We start from the raw sequence: 13,849 nt of genomic DNA on the forward strand, positions 1-13,849 counted from the left end.
AGTGGTAGCTTGTGTATACTACTCCTAGTACATCGTTTCACAATAGTTATAAACATTTCTTTTGGAAGGAATTTAAGAAAATAGGAGTAATAGTTGGAGAGAAAAAGAGATGAGTATTAGATGAGATTTGACGCTGGCACAACAGTCCATGGCTGTTTGGTTAAATAGAATCTTCATATTTCACCCGCCTTAGTAATAACACAAAATAGCTTTGCATCTAAAGCTGAGTATTTTCATCGTAAATGCTGCTTGTATTTATTGATATTACTAATTAATTAGAAAATAAAAATGGTTTTCCGAAAAGTAGAAGTAGGGTTTTGTGCAATTTTCAGTTGTAATGGTCATGCATGGGGAAAGCAATTATTCCAGCTGCTCTAAACTGCAGGCTATTCCTCTACTTTTTATTAATTTCATATCTATACTTCTCTTGTACTTCTCCGACTTGTATCAATTTTTAAGACGTTAAATTCATACGCATATATCGACCTTTTTCACCTGCACAAAAAGTGATAGGAGGTCGATTCTTGTTTTTTAGGTATGAAACAACTTTAAATACTTGGGTCATCTGTCCCACCCATTAACGTGCCTACAAATCAGTTTGAGAATAGTCACTGAATCCGACAGTAAATATCATTGGTAATTACCGGAAAAAAAATGAGACCGTAAGGGAGTTGGATGCGTTACAAGTGTTGTGACTTAAATAAAAATATGTATAGCATCTTAAAAATGAAGTTGCGACTGAAATTAAGCTAATTACTTTGATATCATTATAGATGCCTTTAGTATATATAAGGGGTGTTCGGTTGGCAAGATTAAATCTCATGATTAAATATGGATCATGTTTGGTCCATATGATTAACCCCCACAACTTAATCTTAGATGGATAGTCTCATGATTATTAGTCATAGTCTCCCCCCTCCTACTAAAATAATCTCACAACTTAATCCTAGATGGATAGTCTCATGATAATTAGTCATGGCAACCGAACGCCACCATAGTTTATAATATATATTATAAAACGCACACACAGACCCTCAACATCGGTTGGGATTCATCCAGTATTTACATACGAAGCTTCAAAATTTCTAGGCTAACTTATGATTAGGGACAAGGTACTTTCTTCATCGTGCATCGTGTGTAGTTGATATATTTCTTTTAAACATAAATTAAGGAAATAATATTTAGTTAGTTATTTGAAAAATATAAATAAAGAGAAAATAAATTAGAAAAAAGAAAATAAATAACTAAAAAGAAAATAAAGTATATGAGAAAATAATGTAAGAGAGCGGATGTCCCATTAAGGGAACGAGATCGGGGGGACATGTTGCGAGCGTTCCCTCCCCACGTGACGCACACTATGAAGGGACGGGGGATATCCCTCAAGGTGCCCTCCCCACAAAGCCAATAACTTTGCAAGTGGCTTTCGACTGTTTTTAATACTCTCGCTGCTCCAAAAAAATAAAAACATTGGGGACAACACGAGAATTAATGCATAATTGACAAAATAAGAGTGATGAGAAAGGTAGTTAAAATAGTATTTGCGGATAGTGAGACCTACATTATTGTTAGTGATTAATAGTGGGTCTTAGTAGTATAAGTTGTAAATAAATTAATGTATATGAGTAATGAGTTTGGGAGAACTTTCCATAAATGGAAATGTAATATTTTTATGAGACTGACAAAAAAGGAAAATGTCCTTATTTTTATGGGACGGTGGGAGTAATTAATTATGATTTTTAAGTAAGTACAAAATGAATTATAATGTAAGTATTCTTGACTTTACGTAGTAATTCATGATACTATAATTCAATTTCCTATTTAAATTTATGAGTTCATACAATCTAAATAGATTATAAGTATATGAATCTGCTTGCATAGACCTGATCGCTCATCACGAAGTTGTAGTTGTGGGCTATGCACAACCCACATTACAATTATTTACAATCATCGGGAATGTACTATACTTCAAGGGTCGGTTATACGCCAGCCCCGACTCCATCCCCCGAGGGAAAATTATGAAGAAATACCCCATCGGCCGGACACCCTGATGAGCACCAAACCTTTCAACGTCTCATACTATCTTTCTTTTGGCCTAACATGCGCAGGGAAGTCCAAAAATTTGTATCAGCATTTTCGAATTGTCAATCCTTAAAGTTAATACTAATTGAGTTTACATTTTTTTATATCACAATTTTATTTTAAATTATTCTTTTCAAATTCTTAAATTTTTGGAACAATAAAATCGAACCTCGAACAAAATAAATATTCACATGTTTTAACCTAGGGGCGTAGCTAGGAATTTGCAGGGAGAGGGGCAAATTTACGTATAAGGGAATTTTAAGAATTTTAGGAGAGATATTTAGTGAGAAATTAAAAGAAATAAATTGTAAATTATACAATATATACATTAATATAAAAATATGAGGCGGGGCAATTGCTCCGTCTTTTGCTATATGTAAATCCGCCCCTGTTTTAACTATTTAATATTTTAAAGCTATAGTATATTGAATATTTTCTCCTTTTCTTTATAAATATTACTATAACTCATAGTTCAGTTCACTGTATCATTAAACAAATATACAAGTTTAATACTGTATATGACATATTAACATTACTAGGAACTAAATTTTACTGTTTTAATTTTAAGAATTTCATGATATTAATACTCATCTTTATGTTTGAGTCTTTATTTTCATGTTATTGATATGTAAATATAATATTGAATTGAGTTTACGACTATTTGAACATCATTAGTCCTTATTATGAAAATAAGATCACCATGCTAGTTGAAGGCGTATTAGAGCATCTATATCCATGCTCTTCCGCAAGAGCACGGATGTAGGTCCGGGCTCACCTTTATTCAATTTTAATTCTCTGCTCTTCCGCAAGAGCATGCTCTTACACTATTAAAGGGTTCCACCATTCTATTATTCAATTTAAATACTGCAATTACTAAAAGCATTTCCACAATATTAAAATGTATTCAAAATACCCGAAATAATATTATAGATTACTAAAAAATTAATTAAATTTATAAAATTAAAAAAAACCCACTACTCGTGACTGAATTTAGGGTTTATGAGTGTTTGAGTGAGAGAGGAAGATGAAGGTGAGTTGTATGAAAAAATATGAAAGAAGTATGAGTGAGATAATTTGATGTAAAAAATGGATGATGGATTTGGGTATATATAGATGATTTTGGGATTAAAAAATTTAAAAAAAATGAAAAAATTTGAAAAAAACGGTTGAAAAACGGCTATATATTTGGGAATCCAAGTTGTTTTTTTTTTTTTTTTTTTTTTTTTTTTTCAGATTATTTTCAACTTTTTAAAAAATTAACGGAATAAAAACGAGCCCAATCGCGCATGAGGCGATTGGGTGTCACCGCCCAACCAGAAACCGCCACGTCGCCTGCTCTTCCTCAAGAGCACGTCCGTGCCGTCGGCACGACACCTGCGCTTGCGGAAGAGCACCGCTGCTGATGCTCTTATCCAAATATATAGCATTAGGTTCTATATTCAATATAGTCCTTCCGTCCAAAAGAAGTAAGGACATGTGGGACGACATGAATTAATGCATACTCCCTTCGTCCGCGAATAAGAGTCTCGTTTTTCTATTTTAGTCTGTCCGCGAATATGAGTCCCGGATCACTTTTACCGTAAATGGTAATAGGGTCTCACATTCCAATAACTCATTCCACTCATTCCATTTAAAAGTAATATATACAAGTGAGACTTTCATTCCACTAACTTTTTTCCACCCGCTTTTTTTAACATTTCTTAAAACTCGTGCCGTCATAAAATGAGACTCCTAACGACGGACGGAAGGGGTAATTGGTAAAGTAGTAGAGATGAGGAAAAATGTACGCTAAAATATTGTTAGTGAATAGTGAGACCTAAATTATTATTACTCTTTAATGGTGGACCCTAGTGCCTAGTGATATAAGTTGTAAATAAATTGATGTATATGATTAATGAATTTAAGAGAATTTTAAAGATATTTTTATGGAATCGATTAAGTGTAATTATGGAAAAGTATAAGAGTACTTTGACATACAAATATTCATATGGGTCGTTGCTATTTGGGGTAGAAGAAAATGAGAGAGGGAAATATTGAAAAACCAGAAAATGGAAAGAGAGAATAAACATGGACACCTATAGACATATAGTAAAACGATACGAGAGAGAGAAAAACTGAAAAAACAAGAAAATGGGTGAGAGAATACATATGGATAACTGTGTACGCATTATTTATATTCTATCAATAATCAAGGAAAATGAAAAGGAAGTAGAAGAAATGGAAAACTGAAAAACAGGCATCATTTTGGGTAGAAGAAGAAAGGGCGGCAATTTTACTCGTATTATAAAGGATGGAAAAATAACTTTAATTGCTAGTATTAAATAAAAAATTATTATAAATCGATTTTTTCTCAATTAAATTAAATTATGATTGTCCATATAATCACATAGATTTACTGCTAACAACCTCTCACTGTTTTCAATTTTGGGATTCGCTTTTCTGATTTTCTCACTTGTTATTCTGTTCTGTTCTCTAATTTTCATATTGCATTTACAGATTCTTAGCATGGTAAAAACTAAAATAAATTAGAATTTAATGTTCAATTTAATACAGGTATAAATGAAATTAACCTTCAAACTTTATTAAAAGAAACCTTTTTATTGTTTATGACTTATCCCCAAAAAAAAAGAAATAAATTAGTAGAACTAAGTTATTTTTGTTGATCCGAATCAAATTGATAGCAGAATTGGTTGAGTGGTGGAGACGAGAGATGTTGATCTACCACACTCCTACCCCTCCACACGGTGCCGCCGCCTCCCTCCGTCGCCCGTCCCTCGCTCTTCACTGCCACCTCTCCAACCACCAAACAGCACCTCAATTTGCAACTCCCCTCACCCTCATCGATAAATCGTCGCTCTCTGTTTCAGCAGCGTGCTCGGAAGCCGAGCTCTTAGCCGCTGCTCGCCTCCGCGTCCGCACCTTCTACGACTTCAACGAACAAACTTTCCGCATCGAAGTGAGTCTTATGCTGTAACTGCGCTATTCCCCCCTATTTCAAGTCAACGCCTGTGCTCGATTTTGATTGAATTAGCCTAATTCAAAATTGTATTTGGATGATTTTACCTCAAATTATGCCTATGTGCGTTAGTTATTGGCTTATTTGTTTGATTTTACTGTCAACTGAATGAAGCCTGATGTTGTTTCTTACTACTTGTCAAGTTCTGTTAGGATCATAAAAGGTACTTGGTTGAAAGTGAGTATGAAGCACTATGTGAACGTGTATCCGGAAAGAGAAAGGGATTTAGGAAAGTTTCTTGCATTAATGCTACATTGCCCATCTCATGGATGATCAATGTCTCCAAAGACTTGTGTGCTGCTTCTAAAGTAAGCACCCTCTTTTCTTACCTCATCTACATCTACTTAATTTGATCATAATTTCTAGATTGGTTGAATTTACTTCCTCATAGTAACATCCCCTGGTTGGTTATTAGCTAGTTTCTCTCAGTTTAAATATCATCAAATTGTCGATTTTTAGTTATTCTTCGTTCAACATTCCTTGATTCACATGTGATTCTAATTTGTTGAACTTATATTTGAATTTACCTGATGTCTCTTTCATTCATTACAGTTTTCACAAAATGGAGAAGACAGAGTTGTTGTTGGGACACTGGATCTAAATCAGTGTGTCGGCCTTCCTAATGAAATAGTAGGAATGAAGCCTCAGGTATTTTTATCCATGCACATTTCCTTAGTATTCTCTTCTGTAGGCTAGTGGTAATTGGGAAATTAAAATATTATTACTTGGCTGAATTAAATATTTTGATAAGGGCATATCCTTATTCTCTTAAACCATACTATAGCTCAATCCAGTTGATCATCTGAAAAGTTCTTACTTGACTTAATTTTCCACTTTACCAGGGGATTGGATCTGATTTTGCGAGGGCGTATATTAGCAACGTATGCGTGGCTGAAGAGTTGCATCGGAATGGGTTGGGCTATGAATTGATTGCAGAGTCTAAGAGGGTTGCGGAAGACTGGGGTAAGCAGTTCGTAAATATATGATTGCATGCCTTCGTGTGTACTGGTGGTGCTACCTAAACAGTTTATCAATTTGATGCATCATAGGCATTACTTCTACCCAATTGACTATTAAGCGCACCATTTCAGATTGTCAATTCCTGCATTTCCTTCTGTTGAGTAGTTATTTTGACTATTTGTTAACTCGAAAATGTGTCCCGTTTCAAATTTGTAGAAGATGAAAATTTTGATCCTCTAGTAACAGCTTTGCTATCTTCTCTGTATACACTATTATTATTTTGAGAAAATGCATCATTGTAGTAGTTATGTGCTGTGAAATGACCTAAGTTTTTTGATGAATCTTGAATTTACAGGAATAAGTGACTTATACGTTCATGTGGCTGTGAATAATGAGGCAGCTAAAAATCTCTACTTGAAAAGTGGCTTCACTGTAGAGAGCGATGAACCAGCATGGCAAGCTAGGTTCTTGGATCGCCCCCGAAGGCTTCTTTTGTGGACAGGTCTTCCTATTACATACCAATTGTAATACTACATGAAAGCATTATCCAGTGCAAATTTCTCTGTATTTAATGGTTTTTCTTCCTGACTCTTTTTCGTGTAAAGTTTTATTCTGGATCATATCATCTGTATACAACCTTTGCATTCTTACTTTCTATCTACTATTAGCTGTATCAAATCGAGCTTATGACTTCTTGTTCTAACATTTTCGATGGATTATGGAAAGATAACAACAAATAGTAAACCTCTTGCTAGATGCACTCATCGAAGCAAAAAACTTATGCAGGAGAAGTTGTATATGTACTCAGTTTAAAAATCAGGCACAAAACGTATCATTATGTTAGATTTTAAATCATTGAAAAATTGTTTTAAATAGAAGGATTATATTCATAAATGATTGAATCACCAATATTCAAACATATACAGACACATAAATATTAAATAACAATGCCTTAAGAGGACTTTCTTGACAGAGAACATATATTCCAGAAATTGTAGAGTTGAAGTTCAACTCTTGTAGAATTGCAGCTCATACTTGGTAAATGAAGTTGAGAGCATTAGCATGTGATTTATAGTCATAGACCATGTTCTGTAGCGCTCATAATCACTCATCATATCCAGTTTCACCATCCCCTTGTTCGTGGATAACACGACCAGGTAGCCGGTTTCAGTATCCCCACCTTCTGAATCTTTATATAGCTCTGCATGCCAGTCTAGCACACTACCTATATTGTAAAATTTTGTTAATCATCATTAGACTCTTATGTTACTTTTACATTAGTTTGAGGGGACTATGAGTTGTAGGAAAGTGAGATTGAAGATTAGATATGTGAAAGGACTTACTTTCTTTTTGTCTTGTAAAGGCGTTTAGCATGTTGAGCTTCTTCATCCTCAGAACAACCTGTTAGATCAAAGATTGAAACTTTGATGAAACTCTGGAACGAGATGAAGTCGATAGTTTTTCAGTTTTAATTGTATGCTATTAGCATTGAGTAATATGAGTACCTTTCCTTCATTATTTAAGATCACTGCCACTGATCTCAGCAAATACCTTCCTGCTTCAACTTTGGGAATTAGAGATAGATGGAGATTTAATGGTGTTTTTATTTGTCTTTAACTTATAATAAACATCATAACTCATACCGTCTTCCATCTCAATATTGAGGTCTGCACCTTTGGCCAGAATTTCTCTGCATTTCTCGAAGTTGAAATCAGCTTCATCACCATCCTCGAGTGGTAGCACAGGTGTACTCCCACTTAATCTATTCTTGCACGGTGATCTGGCTTTGAGAGTGTCAGCTCCTTTTATTGCTGGCATATTTGAACAAGTGAGAAGATGCTATGACTAACAATCTTATGCATAGAATTTGTTTTCCCAATATGAAATGAATAGGTCATACACGTTGCAGCAGCGGCCGTTAGTGTGACCATCTCGCTGGCAGTTGTGCCGCTGATAGCTGAGCCTATCACACTGCTCAGCTGCTCCCTCTTGGCTCCCATCGCCTCAGCCACCTTAGCGCACTGTGCAGCAACCAAGGCTGCTGCAGAAGCAACAGCACGAGACTCGTCTCTCTCACCATGTTTTGAGTTCTCTGCTGCTAATGCAGCCAGTGCAGCTGCAACGCCTGCTACTGATATCGCTGCGTGGACCTCTGCCTTGTGTAATCTCTGCTCCTCCTTCCGCCTCTGCTTCATCTCTTTCAGCCATTTCTTTATCGGGACTTGTTTAAATGGCGCGAGCTTCCATGACATCTGCATTCATAGTTACATGTTGAAGATCTATACCAGAAGCACACACACACACACACACTCACTTTGCCACTTACCCATTTCCTTTTGAAGTAACTGCTATAATTAACTTCTGGGTGCATAGCTTGTTGCATCCATATCCATGACTGAAAATAGATATCAGTATGCTACACAAATCTTGACAACAAAGAACCATAACTTTTATCTTCTCTTTACCTTAACGTCGTTGGATTTCCATGGAGGCAAGAAACTGTCTCCATCGTCTAACTTTGTACTGTTGTTGGTCTTCTGCTAGTTAAACGCACGCATATATATTCTGTCACATAAACATGCATCATTTGTAATAACAGAATAAGCTAAAGCTCCGTAGCCAACTTACTACAGACGGAGGCTTTGCATCGCTCTCTGGTATCTTTATTGAGCTGTCGTGAAGAACGAGTGATCGGTCCTGTGTCTGAGGCTGCAGAGTTTGAACTGCAAAGTCGCACCAAGCGTGGGAGAGGAAATCCATCGTCTCCGGATGAGCTAGAGAGAGTGTTGGATTGCAGTCTGAATCCATTTTTGCTAAGGCCATGGAGTTTAGAAGAGGATACCAAATTGTAAGATTGGTTTTTCTTTACACTTGTGGCTTAATATACATCAAATGGTCCATAAGCATCTATAAAGTTGTTGATTTGGAGCTGTATTGTGAACCCAAAACTATATATAAAAAATAGAGTGAATATAGGGCCTACCACATCATTAGAACTACTTGTAATCACTCTTATTGAATTGTGTTACTTTACATTAAATAAGCATTCGATGCATGTATCAGTTGACAAACAAATGTAACTGTCATAAATGAAAAATTAATTCTTCTCACTTTTATTATCGTGACACTCTCCTACTCCTCTTTCTCAATTCTCTCTTCTGCTTTTTCGAATATATAGAGCATCTCCAACTATTTACACTAAACTCGAACCCATTTTAGTGAATGTTATATCAAATAGTGAGTCCCCCAAACTTAAAAAGAATATTCTCTATCTAGTACCTTTTTCACTCACAAAATTTAAGAAAGTGATTTGGATTTGTTTTAGTCAAACCTATAGATATGTATATTTTACCCAAAAACCCAAAATGAGATTGGTAGCCTACCATTGATGATCAGTAGTATTGGATCCTTATTTGGAGAAAAGGAATATTTTTTCTCTGTATATAGCCAATTACAAAGTTAAATGCAATTACAAGATGAGATATACAAGTAAAGGAATCAATGTGATTCAATGCTAATTTGATTCTCGATTATATATCCTTTCCAAAACCATATGCTTCCATTTGCCAAAGATTTATTAGTAAGACGCGTCAAATCATATTGCCAGTTTAGTATACCTCGACTAGAAAATTTCAGAAGATAGGAACATATATGCAAATTGCTCAAAACTTCGGTGAACCTCCTTGAGTTCAAGACCAAAATTAGAATATCTTCCAACTAATCTTTAAAATGAACAAACAGAAGCTGCACAATCTCAGTCAGCTTCAAGTTTCTCCTTCATGAAATATCTATCAACCACTATATATTTGGTTCGAACATGTTGAACTGAATAATAAGAGAGCTTTATTATCACAAACTAGTTGACATGTATTCAAAGGTGGGAACTAATGATCTGGAACAACAGCTTATTGAAATCTAGCAAATCCAAAGAGTGTTTTGGTACTGTTCCATGGTTTGAAAAATACATTCACCTTTCACCACAAACAGACTTCGCTCTAGAGGTCACCACAGTTCAAAAACCGTCGGTTTCCGGTTCGGAACTGGCAGTTCAGGTTCGGAAAAATTACGAACCTGAACCGGTCCGCCATAGCTTCCGACGGTTCCGGTTCAACGCACGGTTCAAGACTGGCAGTTTCCAACCGGTTTCGGGCGGTTCCGGGGCCGGTTCCGGTTTTGGACCGCCGGTTCACTATTTCGATTTTTTTTTTCAAATTTATTCATTTATAGTACTAATTACAAATTACACCTTGTAGTCTTGTACTATTGAATAAATGAAACGAGAATGACAATATACAAATGGAGTAGAAGTGGACATTGGACAATTGGAATTTTATTGATACAAATTTGAACGATATGTCGATATTACAAATACAAATGTTGAAAATTGAAATGTACAAGTACAAGTTACAATTTATCTATGGACTTATTAGTTATATACAAATTGAAATTACAAAAGACTTGAAGACTTAAACAATAATAATTAATAAATGAATGATGAATGTAAATATACATGATTGTATAACAATTTAAAGAGAAGTCTCTTTAATTTAACCATCAACAATCATGTTAGAATTGTCAAAAGTCTCTCTGATTTAGTCTTATAGAGAAGTCTTCTTCACTGATTAAAGTATATACAAATACAATTGTATAATTGTATTTGTATATTTTAAAGTTGAAACAATTGAAAAAAAAAGAAATAAAGGAAAAGGACCGGTTTCTGACCGGTTCCTGCAACCCTAGGCCCAAACCCTATACCCTACCGGAACCGACAAACCGCCAGTTTCGAACCGCCGGTTACGGTTCGTCCATGTTTTGAAGACCTGAACCGGCCCCTCGGAACCGCCGAACCTTGCCCCGGTTCCGAACCGTCACCGCGGTTCCGGTTCACGGTTCCGAACCGCCGGTTACGGTTCGTCATGTTTTGAAGACCTGAACCGGCCCCTCGGAACCGCCGAACCTTGCCCCAGTTCCGAACCGTCACCGCGGTTCCGGTTCACGGTTCCGAACCGCCGATGGCGGTTCCGAGCCGGTTCGGTTTGGGGACCTCTACTTCACTCGTTGTGGTATCATAGTACTATATCTTTTAGTCATTCTTTTGTTATGTACTCCCTCCGTCCCAAGAAAGATGATCCCTATTTTGAGCGGTCCGGGAATTTATGCAACTTTATTTTGTGTGTGAAGTGGAGAGAGTAAAGTAGGAGAGAGAACAAAGTAAAGAGAAGGATGTTTCCATTTTTAGTAATGGGTCATCTTGATTGGGACAAACCAAAAGGGAAAGTGAGTAATCTTCAATGAGACGGAAGGAGTACCATGTTCCACTGCAAAAAACTTACTATCTTTTAAGAACACAAAAATAGAGACTCACCCAAGTACTACGTTGGAATATTTTACAAAATACTACTTCCTCCGTCCCGGCTAAGATGACACACTTCTTGGCCAACATGAAATTTTAGGAATTATTGGTTGATGTGTTTAATTGGAGAGAGAAAATGTGAGTGTACTTATTAAAATAGAGAGACAAAGAAAGATGAATATTTTAATAGGAGTGAGAAAAGATGATTGGGTGTATTAATTGAAAAGAGAGAATTTTTAAACAAGAAAATGTGTCATCTTAGTTAGGACAAACTAAAAAGGAAACATGTTAGCTTAAGTGTGACGGAGGGAGTAACAATTTAGGATCCATCCCTTAGCACAGGTTAAACCAATTTTAGACAATAAAATTAGGCAATTCCTATCTCAACGGGCCACCCACCTCTTTGTGTTGTCTCATCAAGACTTTTAACTAGAAGTACTTGGTTAAGAACTTAAGTGATTAGCTACCGTTGGAAAAGATTTTAAAATTATCAACTTTGGACTAGTATAGCTTGGAATTCTTTTTGTTGATGGGAGTTAGGAGGACCCCATCAGGCATATATATGCATGTTTATGTAGATAATTAGATTTTGTTGGAGAAAAGCACTCAATTTTATATGGGATAAAACACACATGCTTGCCACTCATGAAGCATATATAAAAACTAATTAAAATGACTCTTATTGAAAAAGATAAACAGATGTTTTTAAATTCTTTGGGCCCTTCATTTTGGTTTCTTTAAATTCATACCAGAAGCTCTAGCTAAGCATGGCCAATTTTTGAGACACAACATCATAAGTGCTAGAAGGAATAGCAAGAGCTGTCTTGGGCCATGTCCCGATGCCAAGAAAATGCTACGCTATAAATAAAATGCTACGCTATAAATAGAAAATGGCAAATTGCCGTAAAAATAACGAAGTTTGGTCAAATTTTGGTGAATCACCCGATTTTAAAAAATAGCCACTCATATCATAATTTTTATATTTTTCTAAGTTGTCCAATTGATATAGATTTTGAGAAAAGTTGTGTATGATTTGGAAGCTAAAATCAATAACTTTTGTGAATGATATGTACAAATTTATATATAAAAAAAAATCATGGATTTCGGCTTTTATGGCATATAAAATATCCTTCAAATACAAATAAGTAAAATAATTGACAAAATTATCAAAATTATGACCAAAGTTCATAATTTTTACACCAATTTGGGAATAAAAACTTGTGTATGTTATGTATAGTATTAGCTGGAAAGGAGGTGTTATCTATGATTCTATATTGGAATCACATACGTGGTATCTAGAAGCTGTAGATGTATATAACTGAATTAGATTATAATATCTCAAAAGCAATGCTATATATGCTATGTATATATGGATGATTATCGCCTTAATAAACAAATTAAATTAAGATTAGCTTTTAGATTGAAATGATGTTGGACGAATGAGCAAAACCACTTTTTCTCACTAGGCTTGTTATCGTCTCAAGTTGTTGATCGACAAGGGCATGTACAAATTAGCTTTTGAGATTATTGATTTGAGGTCTTACAAAATATTTGAAATAGTCATCGAGATCATGTGGTAAGACAGCATTAAGTTGTGCTTGCCTAAGTTTTTTTTTTTTTAAATAATGAAGTGAGGGACCTGTCTCTAACACCTAATTTAGCCACTGACAGAAAGAAAATCAGAAATAATAATTAATACTAATAATTATAATATACGTGGAGGTTGAAAAACATACATCATAGAGTAATTAAGCTGTTCCAAATAGTGCATGTGCAATGAATAGAGATGCAACATTATTAAAACTTTAAAAGTAATTAGCACTAAGCATTGATGCTTTATTGCTCAAAAAGAAACGTAAAATGTGCTTTAGTAAGGGGATAAATCATGGTGATAATCATTTGATTTTGGCAATTGCTATCATTACACTTAAGTTTCCAAGCAACTCCACCTTTTTTTAAGTAACTTTCCTAATTCCATTCGGAGTACAAATATTCTAAATGTGAATTTGTAATTACATACTAACAAAATGATATGAAGTATTATTTCAAGGAGATGGGAAACACTACATATAATTAATTATTGATATAACTTGTTCTAATTGGAGACAATTTTCGCTCTTTTCATATTGTGATGTGAGAGAAGACGCAAAAACTAGTAATCAACCAAATAACAAATATCAAGTGATCGAAACTCTCCATTAGAATAGTTACAACTCCTTTGCACACATCGTGATAAGAAAAATTATTTTCGTGACTACAAGATTATGAGTCTAAATTCATTAATTTTTTAACTAAGTTATTCTTGATCTAATGAATTGTGAGTGTAAATATCAGTGGAATGTAAGTAGAACCCATATACCAAATTAAGTGGAAAAAAATAAATAATTATTTAAATTGTGGATAATCCAAAATGAAAAAATGATTTTTTTAAAGGGTGGACA

The 13,849-nt window shown here is 34.9% G+C and overlaps 2 protein-coding genes across 7 annotated transcripts; one reads left to right on the plus strand and one right to left on the minus strand.

Moving 5' to 3' along the window:
- Positions 1–4,738: 4,738 nt before the first annotated feature.
- On the plus strand, positions 4,739–8,963 carry LOC125196098. Of its 5 annotated transcripts, none has more exons than XM_048094468.1 (7): positions 4,739–5,035; positions 5,248–5,403; positions 5,648–5,743; positions 5,938–6,058; positions 6,411–6,557; positions 7,721–7,800; positions 7,949–8,037. In XM_048094468.1, the coding sequence occupies exons 1-6, from the start codon at positions 4,790–4,792 to the stop codon at positions 7,762–7,764; spliced, it is 810 nt and encodes a 269-aa protein (XP_047950425.1). In that variant the 5' UTR covers positions 4,739–4,789; the 3' UTR covers positions 7,765–7,800; positions 7,949–8,037. The 5 variants fall into 5 exon arrangements, with proteins under 5 accessions (XP_047950425.1, XP_047950427.1, XP_047950424.1 ...); XM_048094470.1 differs by having other exon boundaries at positions 7,739–7,800; XM_048094467.1 differs by lacking the exons at positions 7,721–7,800; positions 7,949–8,037 and adding an exon at positions 8,689–8,963.
- LOC125196097 (VAN3-binding protein) lies at positions 6,919–9,058 on the minus strand. 2 transcript variants are annotated; one of them, XM_048094465.1, is made up of 8 exons: positions 8,684–9,058; positions 8,521–8,592; positions 8,382–8,450; positions 7,956–8,307; positions 7,699–7,866; positions 7,561–7,619; positions 7,399–7,456; positions 6,919–7,280 (listed from the first exon to the last, which is right to left on the minus strand). In XM_048094465.1, exons 1-8 carry the CDS (start codon positions 8,876–8,878, stop codon positions 7,063–7,065), a joined length of 1,191 nt encoding a protein of 396 aa, XP_047950422.1. In that variant the 5' UTR covers positions 8,879–9,058; the 3' UTR covers positions 6,919–7,062. The 2 variants fall into 2 exon arrangements, with proteins under 2 accessions (XP_047950422.1, XP_047950423.1); XM_048094466.1 differs by having other exon boundaries at positions 7,561–7,610; positions 8,684–9,057.
- Between the last annotated feature and the right edge of the window lie 4,791 nt (positions 9,059–13,849).

Source organism: Salvia hispanica, chromosome 6, assembly GCF_023119035.1.
Source record: "Salvia hispanica cultivar TCC Black 2014 chromosome 6, UniMelb_Shisp_WGS_1.0, whole genome shotgun sequence".
Taxonomy (NCBI): Eukaryota; Viridiplantae; Streptophyta; class Magnoliopsida; order Lamiales; family Lamiaceae; genus Salvia; species Salvia hispanica.